Raw genomic sequence first — 17394 nt, forward strand, 5'->3', positions numbered from 1 at the left:
GGCTAACTGAGTGCGTAAATAGCACTCAACTCTCGTTTTCATTCAGAGTTCCAAAACGAAGGTCACTAGGGTTTGGTGGGCCTATATTTTTTATTTTTTGGGTGGTGGCTCTTCAAATGGGTGCGAAATATTATTTTGTAATTGTCAAGCAGTCAATTGCAAAAGCAAAAAGTCACAGCGCATATCTGTGAATAAAATCATATATAAAATATAGAACTTCGAGGGTTTAGTTTAGTACCCTTTTATTTAGCACACTTTTGGGCAGCTCATTTCATTGATCGTCTTCAAGATGTGCCTTTGCTGTATATTTACTCAATTTTATTGATTAAAATTAGTAAAATGAGTAACATTCATAAATGTTATAAAATATCCATTAAAGATTACATTAAATAGCATAATTAAAACATTTACCCTCAGTGAGCTTTAGAGCAAACACTTTTCTCTTCGTCTATACATTTTATTAGAAATCGTTAACTTTTAATTACAAATCGTTGTTAAAATTATCAAAAAAAAATACCACTTGAAATGGTGGCTTCGTCGTTCTCTAGCAGAGTCCTCCAGCCAAGCCCAGTGGTGGTGGTGGTGCAGCGAATCCCAGGCCAAAGCCACCGCCAGCGCCATATCCGGCTCCGAATCCGTAGGAGGCGGGCAGGGCGGCACCGCCGCCGAAGGAGCCTCCATAGCCACCCAGTCCTCCGCCCAGACCACCTCCGAATCCGCTCACATAGCCAGCTCCACCGGCGAGGACAGGAGTGGCAACTGGCGTGGACACCGAAGTGACCACCGGTGTAACCACGGCGGAGGTGGAAATGGCAGGAGCAGCGCCCACAAAGCCGCTGGAGTAGCCACCGCCATAGCCGCCAGAGTAACCGCCGCCATATCCGCCACCATAGCCTCCACCATAGCCTCCTCCGATGCCACCTCCTGGCACCACCGACACCTTGATCACCTTCACCACGTTCTCGGGAGCGTATCCGTAGCCAGCGCCATAACCTGATCCATAGCCAGATCCATATCCGTAGCCAGAACCATAGCCTCCGCCGCCGCCATATCCATATCCAGATCCGTAGCCAGACGTAGTGGCTCCGCCCAGCAGAAGATTAAGCTTGCCAAAGGTGGCCTCACCCGGCTTGGCCAGTGAAACCATCACAACTATGACCGCCGCCAATCCCAGGTAGAACTTCATGGTGATGTAATGGGTGTATCTACGATTCGGTGTTCCTGCTAATCCACAAAATCCACTCTTGACTTTGCCGCGTCGACTGATGAACTCTGGTGACCATGCCAGCGACTTTATACCCAGCCAAGTCGCATTGCTCGACAATAGTGCGCGATTGTTCTGTACCAAAGGCCACAATGTGTGAAATTACTCAATGGGTTTTGGATGTTTTGGAGGTTTTGGAGGGTCCCCTGTCCCGACGACAGGTGAACTAGTGTCACAAATATTTGTGTCAAAGTCGGATTTTTCACTCTTTGCACTCTTGTGGTTGAGCAGAAGGTTTGCGTTTATCTAGAATCCAAGAATATAACGCGCTTTTTGGGCAAACATTGCAGCTTCAGCTTCAAGGGAATTAGCACTTTCATTTTCTTGCCGGCTATTATGCAAGCGGAATAACAGTCAGATTTTGTCATTAGTTGTGGGAACAAGTGAATTACCGCCCAAACCGGAAGCGAAAAGAATGCTCCCTGAACTGAAGGGTCCAATTTGTAAAAGTCTCTACAAGACGCCATCGCGTGGGCATCAGCCAGGCCATAATTAAATTGTCAGCAAGTGAAGTACGTTCGCTTCGAATTCAGGGCAAAATTCTCAGTTATCATCATAGAGTGTTCGAGTCCAAAGGGGGCAGTATCCAAAAAACAACAACCACCTAAATGAGCACGCGGAGGCAGACCAGTCCTCTGAGGAATCTTCGCCAGAAATGCGGCGGCAGCTGCACCAGTGAAGATGAGCTGCCAGAGGTCAAGATAATCACCCAGCCGATCAACGGTCTGCACTACATCCGGAATCGACTGAGACCGCCGAAAGCCCAGAAGGGCATTTACTACAGCACGGATTGGGATAAGTCGGCGCTGGTCAGCAATTTCCAGAAAAGAGGTTGGCTCCAGGTGCCCTCCTTCAACGGCGAATGGAACTTCTACTGGGCGTGCACCCAGAATTGTCGCTACATCTTCGGCATCGATCATCCGTATCGCATGCGATCCGATCAGTAAGTAGGGGTTGGCAATTAACCATCTAACCATCTAAGTTCTCACCGCAGAGTCATTAACCACTTCCCGAACTCCGTGGAGCTGTCTCGCAAGGATCTGCTGATCAAGAACATCAAGCGGTATCGCAAGGATCTGGAGCGACGTGGTGATCCATTGGCGCAAAGTCATCCGCCGGATACGAAACTGGGCATAGGCGGCACCAGATACAAGCACCTGGACATCATACCCATGACCTTTGTCCTGCCCTCCGATTACCAGATGTTCGTCGAGGTCTTCCATCGCAATCCGGCCAGCACGTGGATAGTGAAGCCGTGCAGCAAGTCCCAAGGTGTGGGCATCTATCTGGTCAACAAGTTGTCCAAGCTGAAGAAGTTCGCCTACGATGCGCGCACCTTCTATCCGCAAATCAATCGCGACACCTGCGTCATTTCCAAGTACATCGACAATCCGCTGCTCATCGGTGGCAAGAAGTTCGACCTGCGACTCTTCGTCCTCGTGACCACCTTCAATCCGCTCAAGGCGTATCTCTACAAGGAGGGATTCTGCCGCTTCTGCACTGAGAAGTACGACGAAACGGAGATCGACAACGTTTTCATGCACCTGACCAACGTCAGCATCCAGAAAACGAACGTAAGTAGCCTTAAAAGTGTTTTGCATCCACCTATCCATTACTTTATACCTTCTTTAACATCTAGGAAGAGTACAATGCCATCCATGGTGGCAAGTGGCCACTCCAGAATCTGTGGCTCTATTTGGACAGCCTGCGAGGTGAGGGCGTTTCGGAGATGCTGTGGAGTCGCATTAGCGCCACCATCCGGCACTCCTTGGACGCAGTGGCTCCGGTGATGGCCAACGATCGGCATTGCTTCGAGGTCTATGGCTATGACATAATCATTGATAACAACCTCAAGCCCTGGCTGATCGAGATCAATACGTCGCCGTCGATGCACTCGACCACCACGAACGACCGCATGCTCAAGTCGCGGCTGATAGACAATGTTCTGGATGTGGTTGTGCCGCCAAATTCTTTGCCAAAGTAAGTCTGTAAAATATGGTTCCTCAAGTAGTAACTAATATGCATCCAAATCCTTAGTGAGCACTGGGATAAAACGCCCAGTCCAGAGCTTCTGCAGAACTTCACCGTTCTACTGCCCATTTCGCCTTCTAAGCCCCAGACGCCAGCGCCCGTTAGACGCAAGGGCAGGGTGTCCAAGAAAAAGAAGTCCAAGTGCACGGCTGCATCTCCAGCTGCTAGCTCATCCACTCCACCGCCCGCCGAAGGAGAGTCCAAGATTAGGAAGCCCAACAAGGTGGTGAAGCGGTGATGCTGTGGAGCCTAATACTTTGTCGTTGGGTGGTTGTCAAATGGAAATGAAATCGGACGACTGGTTGTTTATGAAAATTTGTAACGTTTAATTCGCAACTCGGTATTCGGTATCGCACAAATTACTTAGGAAGTACACAAAATTAAAGTATCGTAAATATTCGCTATACATTTAGGCTTACCCACTAGTTTCGCTTAATCGTATGGATTCGTATAACTAAGTTAAGCTGCTTGTCTTTTTTAGAGACCTGGGCCGAGGTCGGCTGCACAAAACTTCTTGTCTAAGCTCGATAATCGTTAGAACAAAAAAAAAATACTAAATACTTCTCTTACTCATATAGCTATACGTATTATATGGGTTGGCTTTAAGTTTAACTTTTCGCTTCTTGCAAATCCTCACGTTTGCACACACAAAATGGCGTCCGCTTTAAAGCATTACAAAACAAACAAACAAGATCTATGTACAAATCAAAAAAATATAAGTAAATGAAAAAAAGAAAAAAAAATGTGTAAATGACAATGGAAATTGTTAAGACCTTTCGTAGTGTGGGTCCAAAACTTTTGGAATTTGATGTTGTTCCTTTTTTCTGGTTGGCTTCTGCGTAAACTAGTTATGTACAAAGGCGTTTGACTTGGACTTAAAGCTAAAGCTTAATACAATCGGAAATTGTTTAAATTAAGTCTAAGCACTCGGCAAATGGGTAGCGCTTTACGGGAATACTTTCCTTAATCGTTACTCTCTTGGTTTCTGTTTCGCCAAATATGCAATCTTTTAAGTATGTATATATATTGTGAATTGTGAACTTAATGTAGTCGTGTGTCAGGGTGGGTCAATATGTTGGAAATCCAATGAATCCAAGTAGTATTCTTGGCAGTTTACAAATATAAAATCGAGTTTATCCTTTTCGTTTGGGCCATGAACTTATGATGGAATACTAATGTAAATATTATCCTGGTTCTTTCCGCTTAGCAAGAAAACGTCTAGGTTTTGTTTGCTTAATCATATATCACGGATAAATATCTATATATTGATTAATCAGGATATCAATTAAAGTATATAGCAACCATTCCTTGGTTTCGGGCTAGTTACAAATCAATTTTAATTTAAACCTCATAGTATAAAATAAATTTCCTTCTGCCACATTAGGCTTACAACTGATGTTGATTAGACAAGACTACGATGACCAACCCACCCCTAATGCATGTGGTTAAGTGGAGTTTCCACTTTGACCAACTTAAATAACTAAGTCCCTCGAATATGCAATATGTTCAGCACTCGGTGGCGAAGTAGAAGACCTCCACCTCCTCGTTGACCTCGCTGAGAACGACCCGGTTGTCGGCCAGCACATCGCGAGTGGCGCGCGCTTGCGCCAACACCTATAGTCACACCTTGGAGGCGTGTGGCTGGGAACCGGCGGCACTGCCATATTGCGATTGTCCGGACATCTTCTGGACGGTCTGGTAGGTGGGCTGCTGCTGCTGCTGCTGGAGCTGCTGCTGCTGGAGTTGCTGCTGCTGATGCTGCTGCAGCAGGTGGGCGGGTATGCCGCCAGTGCTCTGCTCCCGTATGGTCACCTGCGTCACGAATGGACCTCGACTCCGGGCACTGCTATTGAGGCTGGCTGGCGAGTAGCCATTCATGGCCGCCGCCTTCCAATGCGGCACATTGATGGGCGACGAGGAGGACGATGTGGCGCTGCTGCTGTGGCTGTGCTTAATGCTGCCCACCCGCTGCTGCTGCACCGTCTCGTACTCGTAGTAGCTGCTCATGGGACGCACGCCGTTCGATTGCGATTGCGGCTGGGCCAGGGATCCTGGCTGGGATCCGGAACTCGTCGAGTGCATGCTCACGTCCTGCGAGCGGGCACTGCGCTGCGAATGGTAATGCTGATGGCGGCGACTGCGAAGGCAAGCGGGTAATGTCCATGAGTAATTTACAAAATGCAGATATTATGTTTGTAATGTGTTTTGTCGGCAAACAAAAAAATACAACATTTAACAAGCATTACGATTAAGCGTGATGAGATGCAGTGCAATTCGGTTGTTAGACTATAAATACTTTTTAATATATTATTTACTGATACTACTTATAATGATCATATCATTCTCATGTGTTTAAATATTTATATTGTTAGTTGCTCAACCCATAACCTTATTTAAAATCCTTTCTAATGATCGCCATACCCGTTTTCTTTAGAATATTTAAATTTAAATGATATATCTTTTGTCATCGCATATCTAGCACATCTAAATTTTTACTTAATTAACTGGTGCTCTAAGCCCATTACCAAGAAGCCGCTTTATATCTACGAACCGCACTGCACTGGGCTATCTGTGTGTTGGTGTGGTTGTGTGTGGTGGGTGATGGTGTGATGGAGTGAGTGTAGGTGGGTGGGTTACCTTTCCGCCTCGACCTTGATGCGCTGCCGCATGACCTGCTGTCGCATGCACTCGAGTGTTGACTCCGAAAGCGTTTCCGAAATCGATGTGGTGGAATCGCCGCCACTGCTTCGACATATTCGTTTTTACCAGTGTAAATGTTATAGTGGTGGTACAGTGTATGTGTGTGTGCGTGTGTGTGGGTGAGTGTGGCGTATGTGGATGGGCGGTTAACACATAGACAATAACATAGATACACAGACACGCGGAACAGAGAGAGAAAAAAGGGCGAGAAAGAGAGATACGACACGTATGTACACAATGTTGTGTTAAATGGCTAATAAACTTGGTTAAACAAACAAATATCCCGACACCGGCAAAATGAAAGGATGCAAAGGAGGTGCGGGCCCGCTCTCACCTAATCTGGTGTTGCTGGTGCTGCTGGTGGATGTCCTCGTAGTTGGAGTAATGCTGATAGCGATGGTTGAAGATGTCGTTCTGATGGATCCCATTGCTACCGACTCCATTTGGAGCAGGCAGTGGCGGCGGTGGCTGATACGCCGGCGGCTTGCCATTCCTCTCCAGAGCGGCCAACGCAGCGGTTGGTATCTGTGGCTGCTGCTGCTGCTGGTGTTGCTGCAATTGCTGTTGTTGCTGCTGTTGCAGCTGCGGCGATGTGGCTGTGGAAACCACCGATGTCGGTGGCGAAATGTTCATCGCATAGTTGTCCACTGGCACCACGCCATCCTTGCGGTTCTTGCCAAAGCGGAACATGTGACCGATGCCGCGCAGTATGCTTGGCTTCTTGGCCCGCGACGACTTGCAGCCATGTTTGCCGTCGTTCAGGGAACTCTGGAATGGTCCATTGCGCTGCGACGCGAAGCCACCCTCGTGATCGCCATCCTCCAAAAGCCAGGTCTTGCGGGGCTCTAAAAAAGATAAGCGCAAACAAATTACTCACAAATCCACACATAAACGTATATTATTCAAAACTTACTGCTCGCATCCGGTTCGCTGACCACCGCCGCCCGCAGACTGTCCTCCCTGCCACGCCCACGCGGTGCGCGCAACGCCTGATGACCACGCGGCTCATCCGACATCTGCAGCTCCTGCACCATCGTCTGGAGCGACTCCAGCGACGAGGACTTCTTCATGCCCAGCGATGGGCCCAGATCGCCCAGCTGATCCCTGGCCTCCGCCTCGGCAGCGGCCAATTGCTGCTGCGTCTCCCTTTGCTCGATGCTGGAAGCAGTCTTGGCATGTTTATAGCCCGAGAACTGGGCGTTAGCGCTGGCTATGCGAGCCGTAAGGGACTCAATGGAACCGCCATACACAGCCGATTTGGTCAGCTGAATGCGACGCTCGCGTTCCCGCTCCTCGCGCAACTTCTTATTCCGCTGATAGGTGCCAGTTTCGCGAGCATCCAGCGCCGCGTGGTGCTTCTCGGAGATGCTGCGTCGTCCCAAGGCATCACGCGAGAAATGCTCCACGCCCGAGTTGGTCTCCAAGCTCAGTTGCGAGGAGTATGTGGCATCAAAGTTGCTGGATGTCGACGGAGTGCCTGGCACGGTATTGATGGGTGGCCCCTGATTGCCGACGGTCAAATTCTGCGATGGATTAGCACTGCTCGCGTTGCAGTGCGGCCCATCGTGCGGACGCGCCGGCAGTGTTCTGTAAAAATTGGGGAGAGAGTGAGTTAAGAGATGTCTTTGAGTGCCATCTAGTTATCAGACTCACGGAGACATCGGCTCGGCATCGTCCTCGATGAGCAGCGCCGTGTTGCCGTGACCAGTGATCAGGTGCAGCTGCGCCGGCGACCAGTTGTCATTGGTGGCCATGTAGTAGCTCTCGTTCCTCAGAGCTGCACTGCTGCTAACGGGCACTGCGGGCAGGCGACGCTGCTGCTGTTGCTGCTGCGAGGGATGCGGCTGCTGCTGCTGCTGCTGTTGGTGAGACTGCTGTGAGCATGGCTGCGCTGAGTTCGAGGAGCAAATGCCACCGGTTAGGCGATCCAAAACGGGATTGCTCCATCTGTAAGTAAATATTCTTGCTTATACTCCGCTTTATACATACAAATGTCGTGTAATCTACTCACCTATTCATCTCATTGCCAGCACTGCCACCACCTGCGCCGCCATTGCAGCGCTGCTCCCTCTTCTCCGGACTCAAATAGATGACCGTCGCTCCGGAATTGTCGCTGGCATTCGAGCTGCTATTGTTGTTATTGCCGCTACCATTCGAATTGCTGCCACCGCTGCTATTGCTATGGCTGTGACTGTGACTGTTACTGTTACTGTGGTCCAGGATGTCACTGGAGCTGGCCGATCGCAGGATCTTGCGACCCACCAGCAGGGTTATGGTGCCCGGATGTTTGCCGGGCGTGTTGACCATTGCCCGACGCAGTGTCTCCATGGCCTCGGCATTGTTTTGGCCACGCAGCGATACACCATTTACGCTGAGCAGCTGATCGTTCATTCGCAGGCGACCGTCGCGGGAGGCAGCACCGCCATGGATAACATTCTTCACGAATATACCCAAATCACCGTCGTGCTTCATCAGTCCATTGCTGCCGCTGGAGGCACTCGATCCAGAAGCGTTCAGATTCGAGCACGTCTTGCCCTTCACACTGACCCCCAGTCCGGCCTTTTCGGTGTCGTGAACGGGAATGTGCAGGGTCAGCTCCTCGCGGGAGTGCCAACTGTTGCTGCTGGGCGGCAGGCTGTCCTGTGGGTTTAGTAACAAAATATATTAGTACAGTTTTAAATACTGCAAAGATTCTGATTCAACTTACATTTGAAGCCGCCGACTCGCTGCCCGCATCGATAAAGTGCTGAGATTCGTTGAGCTGCGCTTGCTGCTGATGAGTGAACAGAGATCGTGCGCTGCTGGATTTCTGGACGGGAATGGGCGGCGCTGGAGCAGCGGCTGCAGGAACCGCTGGTGGAGCAACTGAAGGCGCCACCGCCACGCCAGCACTCTTCTCCGCCGGCTGGTCAGCCTGCTCCGCCAACTCCTGCTGGCGGGAGACCACAATCCTTACAGTAGCGCCCGCTGGCATGCCCCGCAAGATGGCCACCACATCCGTTTGCGTTTTGCCCGTCATCGGAGTGCCATCCACTTCGAGCAAGCGATCCCCGGGCTTCAGGCGTCCATCCTCGATGGCCGCACCGCGTGGCAGGATATTCTTGATGTAAATGGGACAGTGACCACCGGCGGGATTGTCGCGTGTTGTGACCGAAAAGCCCAGACCGTTGGGTCCCTTCTTAAGCAAAATTTCGATTTTCCTGCCCAGTTTACGGGTGTTGGCCACCTGCAGCGAGGTGCCCACCGGAGCAGCATGTGGTTTGCGGGTGGGTGACACCGTGGCCACCTCCACCATCTCGGCCACCTTGGAGTCACGCTGTTGGCGGCGGTGATTGCGATCACCGCGCAGCACTCGAACCCTCAACTCCGAGCTCTCCAAGGCACGCCGCAGTTGCTCCTGAACCTGCGATTCGGTGAGTCCAATGAGCTTAATGCCATTGATTTCCAGAATGCGATCATCACGACGCAGTCGTCCCCTTTCGGCTCGGCTGCCCGGCTCCACATGTTGCACCAGCAGTCCACCGCCGTGCTCCTTGTCCGGCAGCGCAGTGAGTCCCAGCGGACTGCCGTACTCGTTGATGATCAGCAGCATTTCGCCATCCTTCTCCCTGATGGATTCATAGGCCTGTCCCAATGGCTCCTTTCGCTTGCTCTCCCTGGGCAAGGACTTGCTGGAGTAGGCACCGTTTTGACTGTGACCAGCATGATGGCCACCCTGCTGATATGTCTGCTGGGCTGGCGGCTGATTCTGCAGCTTCTCGGCTGCCTCCATCCACTTGTAGCCATTGCCATCGCCCAGAAATTGCATCGACAGGCGACCGGATCGCGCAAATGGCTGATGGTTACCGGTGGCGCCTCCAACTCCATTTGCAGCATGGGGCTGCTGTTGGTGTAGCAGCTGTTCCTTAAGCTGATGACTGGGATCGTCGTCCTCCTCCCACTGTGGCGATAACTGCCCACCGGCCTTGTCCAGCAACAGGCGCTCCGGCGAATCCCCGCCAGCGTAATGGGGTGCCGCAGCCGACCAGCGTTTGTTGCTGCCCTCCGCCTTGAGGGAAGCCAGCAGATTGGGATCACTGCTGCGACGCACCATCAGGCCAACACCGAGTCCAGCCATTGGTCCCGATGTGGTGCTGGTGACCTCGATGTGCGGCGTGGAGAGATCCCGCGGACAGGTGGGCGCCTCCGTGTTGGTGGGATCACGAAAGATGTCCGGCGAACCGGTGCCCACGGACGAGCTGCCCGACGCTCCATCGCCGCCTCCCTGCGGCACTCCCGGATCCGGTCCTGGGTCATCAAAGTGCGCCAGTATCTGCTCCCGATCGTCGGCCACGTCGCGGACACAGTCATCCGGATCGAGGATGCCCGACTGTGTCTGCAGATGCGTCACGGTCACCCAAGAATCGGGCTGTAAATAAAAAAGAACACAAATTTTAATGAGTTTTAAGTTTAAAATTGGTTCACAGTATGCAGTAAGCACTGTATCTGCACAACAACGAAAAAGTAAGACGTGCATCTCTTGCATCTGCTATTCCCATTAGACTGGGGGCCATGGAAGTCGCGGAACTCTTTCCCAACATCCATCCAAGCCCCCATCCTCCCCCAAATCTCAAACTGCAATCTCGCAACTGCAATCTTCAGTGTGGAGAAGCCCATGGAGGACGCATCGTGTCGCGGATTCGCTTCTCACATCCCATTTGCACCATCGGCACCATCTGCACATCTGTGCTTCCGCATGGAGCAACCACTACGTGTTGAGTCACTCCATCGCCCCAAAAATCACCGCTCACGTGGGCTCATCTCATCATCAACTTGAACTCCCTGAGCGACGCCTAATAAGCCTAATAAGACCACGACGACCTCCAGCGCCCCAAATTGCAGTCGGCTCTTCTCGTCGAGCTGAGCAGCCAAGGAGCAACTGCTGGCGGTGTTGCTGTTGGCATTCCGATGGATTCCACAACAAATGCCAAATGCCGGCCACCAGCAACAAGACTCACTTGGAGAAAATTCTAGCAAGAACTGGTAGAGATTTCCAAAATTTTGGATCAACTTTCCATTACTGGTTTACTAAAAGTTACAAAGACTATAATTAGTTCATATTTCAGTAAATGTAATCTTTAATTTAAATTACTTCTTTCAACCTGAGTTTCGTTTTATTTTTAAGCTATTGATATTTATCTTTGCTGAATTATTTAGTTGAAATTTTGTAGATATTTTGGGAAATTGTTATATTTTTTTAGGTGCATAAGAAACAAAACAATTGCATCATGGCTGAAAACCAGTCAAAAGCGTTGGAGGCTCAGCAAACTGAGACGAGCTGCAGAACTGGAACGTCGAACGAATCGTCAACTTGGCGCAATAATTTCGGCTATTTTTCGCGTCTTTTCCTTGATTTCTGTTTTCGGTTCGCCTTTGTTTTTGGTTTGTTTCTTCGCATGGTTTGTTCGTTTTTGGTTTTTTTTGTTTGTGGGTCAAATAGCGCGCATTCAGACATTCTAGGTATCTATCAGATGCAGCGCCGACTTTTGGGATGCCGACTCGCCAGAGAGCCTTAAAAATGCAGTTGAGGAACAGTAAGTTAAAAACACAAAATATATGCAATTGCATTTATTTTATATGTATTGGCTTGTATTAACCCATTTTCAGTTGAATTATTTAATTAATTTCAATCATATATATTTCATAAATACATTTTTTCAGCAATTCTTTTAACTTTTTTGATTCGTTTTTACCTAAGGTTTTAGCCCCACTGTGCCTCATTGATTACACTTCTTTATGGTCATTTGTCAATGGAAATTATGCGGCAACGAGTCGACAACACGATCGCGATCTCATATATCAGAAAAAGATTGAAAATGCTATGTGGGCGTGGTCGAACTGGAGGAATGCCAAAAGAGATTGTGATTGAATTTGGCATGTGTGCATCTCGGCACGTTGAAAAATATATCTACAATATCTCATTGAATTATTGCTATAATGTTGTACTATTTAAATTTTATTAACAAATATATTTGATATGCAAACATACTTTACTGCCAATCAATATTTTTATTATTTATAAAGGTAAGTACTCAATATGTAATAAAGATATAAAAGTGCTTCATTATTCAATAATATACTTAGGTGCGTTGTGATATATGTGATAGATGTATGTTATAACACTGTTTTATGATATTTCGTTTATTTTAATGATTTTTCCCAGTGATCTTGGATCTTAAACTTTGGAATTCTTTGGGGTAGTATCCTATATCTTTCGATCTTTACCTTCACACACGAGTAGGCCGATGGCGAAGGCGGTCGCTTGGGCAGCGTGAGGGAGTAGGACTTGTGGAGCTGTCCATGGGGAATCCCCTCGTGCTTGGCGGCCACCTTGTAGGTGTGTCGCCACCCAAAGAGACCGCCCAGTTTGTTGGCCAACGCAGGACATTTTGGCGGCACGTCGAACATGATTCAAATGCGATCTTTGGTATTTGCTGATTGCTTTTATTATTATTGTTATTATTTCGATTGATTTTCTCCGTTTTATTGTTCGCTTTTCGTTGGCTTTTTCTTGCAACTGCCGATTAATTTCGATTTGAGGAACATTTCACCGGAAACTGTGTGGCATTTAAATGGTATTTATTAGCTGTGATTCAACGCTTAGTCACTGTGCTTGAGCCATTGTTATTATTATGATTATTGCTATTGTTGTTCTTCATTTGGTCTACACTCTTATCGGTGATGCAATGCGGCAACCGTTGAGTGTCGGCCTATCAAAAACGCTATCAAACTGCAGTGTGAATTGGCTGCCTTATCGGTGGCACACGGAAATGCTATCTTGGCACACACGAAAACGAAAACACAACTCGCGTCCACGACATTGGAAATTATGGGTAAGATATTGTGGTAGACGCCACAAAAACGATGTGAATGGCACCTTCTTCTACACGAAGGAGTTTTGTACATGAATTCTGCCAGATTTTCTAACTAAATCAGTTATCTAAGCGAGTCAGTCAATGGAAGTTGTGTGAGTCGATGATAAACAAACTTATCACTTATCAAATTCAAAACAAAACAAGTGGAAATTAATGCCGAGTCACAATTAGTCAAGGTTTATGGTTTATATACATATGTGTAACCCGGTTTTTCATTCTGCACATTCAACAAAAATGTAACCCAAATTTTTTTAACTGGGTTTTACATTTATTTTACGAAAAACTAGTTTTGCGGTTCTGAGACGAGACTCTTTGGCTGAAAGCAAAGGCCTTTTCCCAAGCAATTTTCCGGCCTGCACGGCCAACATTTTCCATATTTCCCCCTTCACATACGACGACGACACATCGTGTGTTCGTGTTCAGGCATTTTTCCATAATATATCTACATATATAGAATGCATATATAATGCATTAATATGTAGATAAATCAACTGACAACTGAAAACTGACAACGGACAGTTGCAACAGCAAAAAGGCAGTGGCAGCAACGGCGGCAAGTTGAACCCATTTCGCACACAAATTCGCTTTGATTATGCACCTGAGCAGCCCGAATGCCCCAATGCCGTGGGAGCGAGGGAGATGGATGGTGCGACACACCTGTAATAAATGCGACGTTCGGTTCGCAACAACTACAACAACAATGGCTCGCATTTTTCCATTTTTTTTTTTTTTGAAGCGCCAACAACGCGCTGAGGCATGACAAGATATATCTCCCATAGCCACCATGCCCCGCTCGCAAATGCGATTTATTTGCCTACTAGAAATTTCAGACATAGCAAAAGGCAGTCAGTCTCCTTAGTACAGAAAAATCAACTGAAAGCAGATACAGATACGGATACAGATACATTCGGAATATTTATTTGTGTATGTGCTGAATGTATATGTTTATATAGACCCCGAAATTCGCATAAGCATTTTTCCAGGCCGAGCCAATATTTGCTTAAGCCGAAAATAAAACCCAAGTCGAGTGCAGAAATAAAACCAACTCACTGCTTTGTTCTACACTGAGCGAAAAGTGGATGTGTGTTCTGATTAGCCATTTGATGTTGTATGTGAAGAGGTTAACGCTTAGCAATGAAAAATAAAATAGATTTGTGTTTCAATCGAAAATCCCGTGAGGCAAACGTAAATAGTAATTCGCACGATCATTCAAAGGTCACCTGCTTAACTCATTCATTACCATTTCCATTCAATCGAATGTAGTCATTGTGCAGAGTGAATTCATTCAGTAAAGCATTCATTGATTGATTTATCATTCATTAAATAAATATGCAATTAGTAGAAAGAAAAGAAATCTGTAATTCCTTAATACTGTTAACTCTACAACTTCCAGCATTACAAAGATAATTCTCAGAGAAAACACTCCCTATCATTGTGTATTTTAAAATAAAGTAAATTTAGTTGCATCATTGCAAAGAAACTATAATTAATTATTTAAATATGATTTTCCTGTTTACTTGAAAATGCCTGGTTATACATTTAGCATATATTTCGATTACAGATCACGCAGCAATTTGAATTATCAATTAGCAAATCCCTTCTTGGCTGCGAATCGGAAAATAAAAACGCCGCCTGCATAGAAATGGCTATATAATAATGCCCCAACCATATATATCATAAATACATATGCATATTATAATGGAATCAGCGATGCCACTCCCATGGGAAGAAATTAATTGAAAGGAGAAAAATGCTCGTAAATTAGCATAAAATGCGATCATATAAAGTTTTCTGACGCGGCCACGCCCCCAAGACATGCAACCGCCCCCGTCGCCGATTCCTTTGTGCCTTCGCCAGCTAGCTAGCTTTCCGCTCGAGTTTTCAGTTTTCCGATTTCAGTTTGCAGTTTTCTGAAAGAGCTGGTGGCCATAATTCGCAATCAGGCCTTTAACAACCCACGAGATGCCGTGAGGTCCCAATCTCCATCGGTTGGGGGAAATGGAGGTGGGGTTTTCAAATAGATGGGGGGGATAAATGTGAGTGCCACAAACGTGCAGGAAATATGCAGGAGAAGAAAAGAAAGGCCAAATTACACGCTGTCATTATGCATGCCATGCAGCAAAGGGCGGGAAAAAACTGCAAAAATCCGAAGAAAACCCCCCATAATGAAGTGTAGCAAACGGCAGAAAAGAGTGGAAAAATGTATGAAAAAAAAAATAGATATAACTACAGCTAAGTGCAGGCACAAGGGGGCGGGCCAACGGCTTGGAGGCGTGGCACTTAATTTAAATAACATTATTGTTAACGCCGAGGCGAAGTAAGAAAGAATTTTCCAAGAAATACCAGATAAAAGTCATCAAAGTAACACAGAAATGTTTGATTATCCGCTCAAAGTTATTAATTAATTTAAATATATTAAATACTTAATATATATCTTTCCACTTCAGCGAAAACCAAACCCTAGAAAATAGTTCTTCATAAGTGAGCCCAGTAAAACAATTGAACTTCTTTCTCCCCCAAACGCGAACTTTCAAGACGCCAGAAAACTGAAAACAAGTGAAAGGTGAGAGGCGGCACCTTTTTTTAGCAGGCAGCTAAATCAGCGATGTGATTAACACAACGAAAGCAAAATAATATGGCTTCATGAAGGGCATTTGCGCAAATAATTAGCAGATAATTGAATGCAGATCCAGGTCTGTTTATTGTATTCAGTTGTTTTGCACCCATCTCCATCTCCAGCTGAAAACATATGCTGGGGTTGCGAAGGGCAGCTGTGGGTCACTGCAGTTACAATAAAGGTACAAATGGTAAAAATGGTACAAATGAAAACAACAGCTGCTGTTCCTCTTGGGAGGAAAAGCCTAACAAAGCTGTCGGGAAAACCGAGTGAAATGCAGTCGACGCCATTTGAGGCTATTAATGTCAATTGCAACGCTTTCTAATGGCCCGGCCAGCCCCATTCGATTTGGCTTTCCCAATCACATTAAGCACTCTAATTATAATCAATCGCTGCGATATGATATGATGATAGTGAGATATGGGATCGAGTGGGTGTCATCTAGTCACCCAGCGTATTTCCCATATGCCGAGGTCGCTGGCCCGCGGGAAAATATTTCACAATGGACGTGGAAAAAGAAAAGCCAGCAAAAGTGACACAAGTTCCGTCGTAAACCCCACTCTATTCCAGGTTGATGGCCAAAGAAAGCCTGCCATAATTACTCAAAAAGAAAAATAAAAGAAAAGAAAAAAACTAAAACTGAAAGACTGACAAGAAAAAGAGCTTGAACCTTTAACACCCATCATGCGTAGTATGAAGATCGGGGGGAAAAACGAAACCTACCACTATATTGCGGCTCATCAACTTTTGCTTTTTGCTCTTTTCCCAGCTTTTACCTTTTTACCTTTTTCCTTCTGGCTTAATTACTGCCCAGGTAATTATGCGACACTTTAGTGAAGATCAATGGCTTGAGAACCGCGGAAGTTAATGCCAACACATTATTATAATGATGTGGGATTTTATGGGCAATTTATTAAAACAGTTTCAGAACTAGTCGAGCCTTTAAGTATAGTTATTATTAATTATTTTGGAATGGATCAAACCTTATAAAAGAACTCATAAATAAAGAAATCTCTAGGTTTAGAAAAACTTGATGCTTGTTTTGTACCAATAAACCATGTGTACTGCTAATTTCAGTGCGAAAACTGGCATTTACATCCGACTCCCTTCGGTATATATCGAGTATAAATCTTCCATAACACTGTGTAAATACCTAGCTGAATCACAAATTATATTTCACAAACACGCGCTTGGCTCACATTTCCGCTGATAGGTAAACAAATGATTACCCCACCCGTTTTAGCTCCAAATGCAAAAGTGTGTGAGTCAAGTCGGGGGCCTTGGAACAGATAATACCATTTTCTACTACGTATAACCCTTATCCACATTATTCGCCCCTTTGACATCTGGACAAATTGGGAAACTTACAAGGAAAGACTTTGAGTAGCTGCCACATAACGTGACGCTTTGTGTACTCTTAGAAATTGTTTACTTAATGTACTTTTTTCTAACGTTTCTTCGTTTTTTTTTTGTTTGTTTGTTACGTATTAATATTAATTGCAGCTGAGCAGGGAAAAACTTTCATCTTTTTCCTACCCATTTCTAAAGTGGAGCGTCGTCGACACAAACTGAACTGTGAGTTGAATACAGTGAGCGCACAGACAAATGGTAAACAACAAAAGCCGCTCACAAACTTTAACTTTAACGTTGCCTCGTAATTGCCATTGCCGAAAAAAAATATTTAAAGAGATTTAAAGAGGGGGGAAAGGGAAATATCCCCAACCGGTTCGCTTTTCTGGCTCCAAAAAGTTGACTGAACCCTCGGCGAGGGAGAAGGGAGGACTTTTGGGCGAATGAGTAGTTGTGATTGAGTAACACAGATTTTAATTGATTTAAACGGCTGCGACTTGTGCTTAATTGCACGTGAA

The 17394-nt window shown here is 46.4% G+C and overlaps 3 protein-coding genes across 5 annotated transcripts in view; 1 reads left to right on the top strand and 2 right to left on the bottom strand.

The window, feature by feature from the left end:
• Positions 1-544: 544 nt before the first annotated feature.
• LOC122624183 (keratin-associated protein 6-2) lies at positions 545-1405 on the bottom strand. The gene has a single exon (XM_043803642.1). It carries the CDS (start codon positions 1184-1186, stop codon positions 545-547), a length of 642 nt encoding a protein of 213 aa, XP_043659577.1. The 5' UTR covers positions 1187-1405.
• Positions 1406-1754: 349 nt separating this feature from the next.
• On the top strand, positions 1755-3701 carry LOC122623217 (probable tubulin polyglutamylase TTLL1). The gene is made up of 4 exons (XM_043802232.1): positions 1755-2207; positions 2259-2838; positions 2904-3244; positions 3302-3701. Exons 1-4 carry the CDS (start codon positions 1873-1875, stop codon positions 3531-3533), a joined length of 1488 nt encoding a protein of 495 aa, XP_043658167.1. The 5' UTR covers positions 1755-1872; the 3' UTR covers positions 3534-3701.
• Positions 3702-3850: 149 nt separating this feature from the next.
• Positions 3851-17394, bottom strand: part of LOC122623215 (partitioning defective 3 homolog) — a 35345-nt gene continuing 21801 nt past the window's right edge. Inside the window, exons 2-8 of one of the 3 annotated variants that reach the window (XM_043802231.1) lie at positions 8703-10403; positions 8007-8635; positions 7649-7942; positions 6909-7582; positions 6330-6840; positions 5933-6037; positions 3851-5432 (exon numbers count right to left, since the gene is read on the bottom strand). In XM_043802231.1, coding sequence (XP_043658166.1) covers positions 4916-5432; positions 5933-6037; positions 6330-6840; positions 6909-7582; positions 7649-7942; positions 8007-8635; positions 8703-10403 — 4431 coding nt within the window. In that variant the 3' untranslated portion in view covers positions 3851-4915. Of the gene's footprint in view, positions 5433-5932; positions 6038-6329; positions 6841-6908; positions 7583-7648; positions 7943-8006; positions 8636-8702; positions 10404-12259; positions 12592-17394 lie in introns of all 3 variants that reach the window. The other 2 variants (XM_043802229.1, XM_043802230.1) reach the window with 2 other exon arrangements.

Source organism: Drosophila teissieri, chromosome X (assembly GCF_016746235.2).
Source record: "Drosophila teissieri strain GT53w chromosome X, Prin_Dtei_1.1, whole genome shotgun sequence".
Taxonomy (NCBI): domain Eukaryota; kingdom Metazoa; phylum Arthropoda; class Insecta; order Diptera; family Drosophilidae; genus Drosophila; species Drosophila teissieri.

Excerpts from the sequence above, each read along its gene's own strand:
- LOC122624183 (XM_043803642.1), bottom strand. The coding sequence starts at position 1,186 with ATGAAGTTCTACCTGGGATTGGCGGCGGTCATAGTTGTGATGGTTTCA.
- LOC122623217 (XM_043802232.1), top strand. The coding sequence starts at position 1,873 with ATGAGCACGCGGAGGCAGACCAGTCCTCTGAGGAATCTTCGCCAGAAA. Across the intron at positions 2,208-2,258 it reads TATCGCATGCGATCCGATCA|AGTCATTAACCACTTCCCGA; the intron begins GTAAGTAGGGGT and ends TTCTCACCGCAG. Across the intron at positions 3,245-3,301 it reads CCGCCAAATTCTTTGCCAAA|TGAGCACTGGGATAAAACGC; the intron begins GTAAGTCTGTAA and ends CCAAATCCTTAG.